The 3,288-nt window shown below is 29.8% G+C and overlaps 1 protein-coding gene across 1 annotated transcript; it reads left to right on the forward strand.

Moving 5' to 3' along the window:
* Nucleotides 1-310: 310 nt before the first annotated feature.
* Nucleotides 311-3,037, forward strand: LOC105282120 (cytochrome P450 4C1). The gene is made up of 10 exons (XM_026971363.1): nt 311-484; nt 567-657; nt 871-1,056; nt 1,136-1,205; nt 1,305-1,431; nt 1,598-1,759; nt 1,837-1,905; nt 2,067-2,226; nt 2,325-2,504; nt 2,813-3,037. Exons 1-10 carry the CDS (start codon nt 449-451, stop codon nt 2,965-2,967), a joined length of 1,236 nt encoding a protein of 411 aa, XP_026827164.1. The 5' UTR covers nt 311-448; the 3' UTR covers nt 2,968-3,037.
* The last annotated feature ends 251 nt before the right edge of the window (nt 3,038-3,288 follow it).

The raw sequence follows: 3,288 nt of genomic DNA on the forward strand, positions 1-3,288 counted from the left end.
TAATCCAATCATTAATCGCTGAGAAAAGTTCAAGATAGAATCAAAACGTTTGATATTATAAGTCATACGTATCGAGGCGCTCGGGCGCCTCGAGTGGGGATAGCGGCACCGAAGTCCGAACTCTACTAATAAATCATAAAAGTACGCATCGATAACCGCATCAATAAGATTTCTGTTTGCCCATTTAGCTTGAAAGTTACCACAGAACCTGTAATTAGTAACATGTTTTTATTTTTTATTTCTTATTATTGTTTCTGTTTCTGAAATCATATTTTTAATGTATAATAAGAAAGAAGCAGTAATCTCTTTTTCTCTTTGTCTATGTACTTAATGATATTATCTTATAAACTTTTATATACGAAGATATCACTTTACAGAATTAGTAAAATACCTGCTAACATTTACTGAGAGATTTGAGGGTCCTAGTCGTTTTATTGTGGGAACAGATATGTATGTAGTACTTACGAAGCCTGAAGATTATAAAGTAAGTTTAATCAAATTAATGTTATAGATACATGCTATATATAATTAAGGCAATATAATAAAACACATGTTTTTAAATGTAGTCTGTACTCTCAAACACCAATGGCAACTATAAAAGTTCAGCGACTATTTTATGGCAATCGCTTCTTGGTGATGGAATCATTAGAGTTTCGGGTATGTAATACAATATCATGTTTGAAATTCGAAAATGTAATGTGTAACGTGTAATATATATGTTCCATATATGTTCAAATGTATGATAATTATTTATTTAATCTACCTTTACGCGATAATAAATAATAAGTCATTTATAAGTCAGTAATAAGTAATTTATAATACATAACACATATTTATATCATTCAATATATCCGTATTTGATATTTATAGGTATAACTCACAAGCTGCGTCGAAAAATTATAGAGCCCCTGTTTAACAGCAAGTTTTTATCAAAATATGTGACTTATTTCGATAATTGCAGTAATCATTGTGCGGATCTTTTAAAGAAAGAAGTGGCTAATGGTTACGTTGATATTAAACCTTATATAACGCGATGTACAATAGATACATTTTTAGGTAATAATCATAAAAATATGAAAAATGTTAATAATATAATTATTTAGAATAAAGATTAACATTAACAATAAATTTATAGTAACATTTGCGGGCATTGAAGAAACGGCACAGAAGGGTGATTACGATGATGTATTGCACTGGCAAAAGAGGTACGCGTAACGTAATATTCTTTCTATCACAATTTAAATCGAACATTATAATTGCTTGAATCAATCAGTCAAATTAATCGAAAATTATATTTATTTCAGATTGTTTAAACTTACATATGACAGGTCGATAAGACCGTGGTTGTATGCAGATAAAACTTATTCCATAACTGGAAATGCAAAGCAAATGCGTTTCGGCTTGAATATTCTAGAAAGCTTTATCTATAATGTACGTAAATTTCGAACATCTTATAGCCTTTCGATTATGTATTCCAATTTTCTTATTTTAACATTCTATATATGATACAATATCTATTTACACACAGAATGCTATTGATATAGTATAAGTAAAATATAGATTAATTTTTAATATAAATATTTTTTAATATATCTAGATATCACGAAAGGTAGTGGAACGAAAAACTTTGAATAAAGACATTGACATTGAACAAAGGCCAGAATTAGTTTTTCTAGAACAGCTGTTCGAAAATGTTGTAGATAGGAACGACGTAACCGATCAAGATTTCAAAGACGATATTAAAAATTTATATCTTGCTGTAAATATCATATTCATATGACATTATAAATTAACATTATACATATATACATTTATTACAATTATCGTATTTTATAGGCTCAAAGTACTATGACGGAGTTGACACATTTTGTGTTGCTGATGTTGGCAATGCATCCGGAAATACAAGTTAGTAAAATTATTATGTAATAAACACATTACACGTGTTTATATCGTATTATTTGTTCAGCTTCATTGCTTTAGTATATCATTTTAATTAGTCGTTAAATTCTCCGGTTGATTCGATTGATTTTGGATTCTCGTGTTAATATTCAGATTTTATTTCATAGGACACTCTGCGAAAGGAAATATCTACACTTGACAATGAGACGATCAATAGCTCGTGTCTTCTAAGAATGCGATATCTTCACATGGTGATCAAAGAGACGTTAAGATTGTTCCCTATAGCACCTCTTATGGTGCGCGAACTCACCGGAGACATTAAACTCGGTACTTTTCTTAAGCTATATACTGAGTTAACGAGAGAACTTATTCTCTGCTTGTATTCGTAATATATTTTACTTATGAAGGAACTTTGATGGTTATAGAATCATGCACCTTGCCGGATGGATGTTACGTGATGGTACCGATATATGCTATTCACCGTAACCCTAAGTATTGGGACCACCCGAATGAATTTATCCCCGAACGCTTTGCACCTGAGAATTCACTAAATCATAATCGTGACGCCTATCTTCCATTTGGTTCAGGCATTAGAAGTTGCCCAGGTAAGCATCCGAGCTGATCATTTTGAGACTATATAATTCGAAATATAATTTGAGTGTAAATTTGATTTTGTCAAAAAGCTGTATATATAGTCAGTATACAATCTCATAATTTAAACGACTTTTCTAAAAAGTTTATAACGCTTCGAGATTGGGGATTAATATTCTCGAAATAAATAAAGTAAATAAAGAAATCCAATTAATGTTAAATATGCATACTCGCGCGCGAAATGTTTTCTTGATATTTTTATGTATTTGTCTTATCGTATTCGTTAAACTATTCATTAATATTATACATTATTTATCTTTAGGACAAGCGTATATGTTCTTATGCGTGGGACTGATCGTCGTGAATTTAATGAGACGTTTTCGATTTGCAACAACTGCCAACATGAAGGACGTCGATATAACGCACGATATTCTATTACGATCTCCAAACATCAAATTATCGCTATCTCATGTTTAAATACACGTCACACACAAAATACTCTAAATATATATCTAAAGTATATATATATATAATGTTTATTGAAAGAGCTTATGTGTGTTTGTGTGAGACATTGTATTATTATTATTATTTTATATTATAACACATTGATGTGCTTTTTGTGTTGTGTTGTTGTATTATGCATCTCATATTAATTTATGTAATATTATACAACACTGAAGGCACAGCACTAAAAAAAGGGTTAAGTTTAGTCGTTATTAATTTATTATTGCTTGCATTATTCTAATAGTGCCAAGTTTTTTCACATGAAATTTGATATTTATTATATTTTAATTATAT

Source organism: Ooceraea biroi, chromosome 7 (assembly GCF_003672135.1).
Source record: "Ooceraea biroi isolate clonal line C1 chromosome 7, Obir_v5.4, whole genome shotgun sequence".
Lineage (NCBI taxonomy): Eukaryota > Metazoa > Arthropoda > Insecta > Hymenoptera > Formicidae > Ooceraea > Ooceraea biroi.

What these genes read in the sequence shown, in the direction of transcription:
- LOC105282120 (XM_026971363.1), top strand. Translation starts at nt 449, where the DNA reads ATGTATGTAGTACTTACGAAGCCTGAAGATTATAAA. An exon ending in TACAATAGATACATTTTTAG is followed by an intron (nt 1,057 to 1,135) that starts GTAATAATCATA and finishes ATAAATTTATAG; the next exon opens with TAACATTTGCGGGCATTGAA. An exon ending in CACCGGAGACATTAAACTCG is followed by an intron (nt 2,227 to 2,324) that starts GTACTTTTCTTA and finishes TGATGGTTATAG; the next exon opens with AATCATGCACCTTGCCGGAT.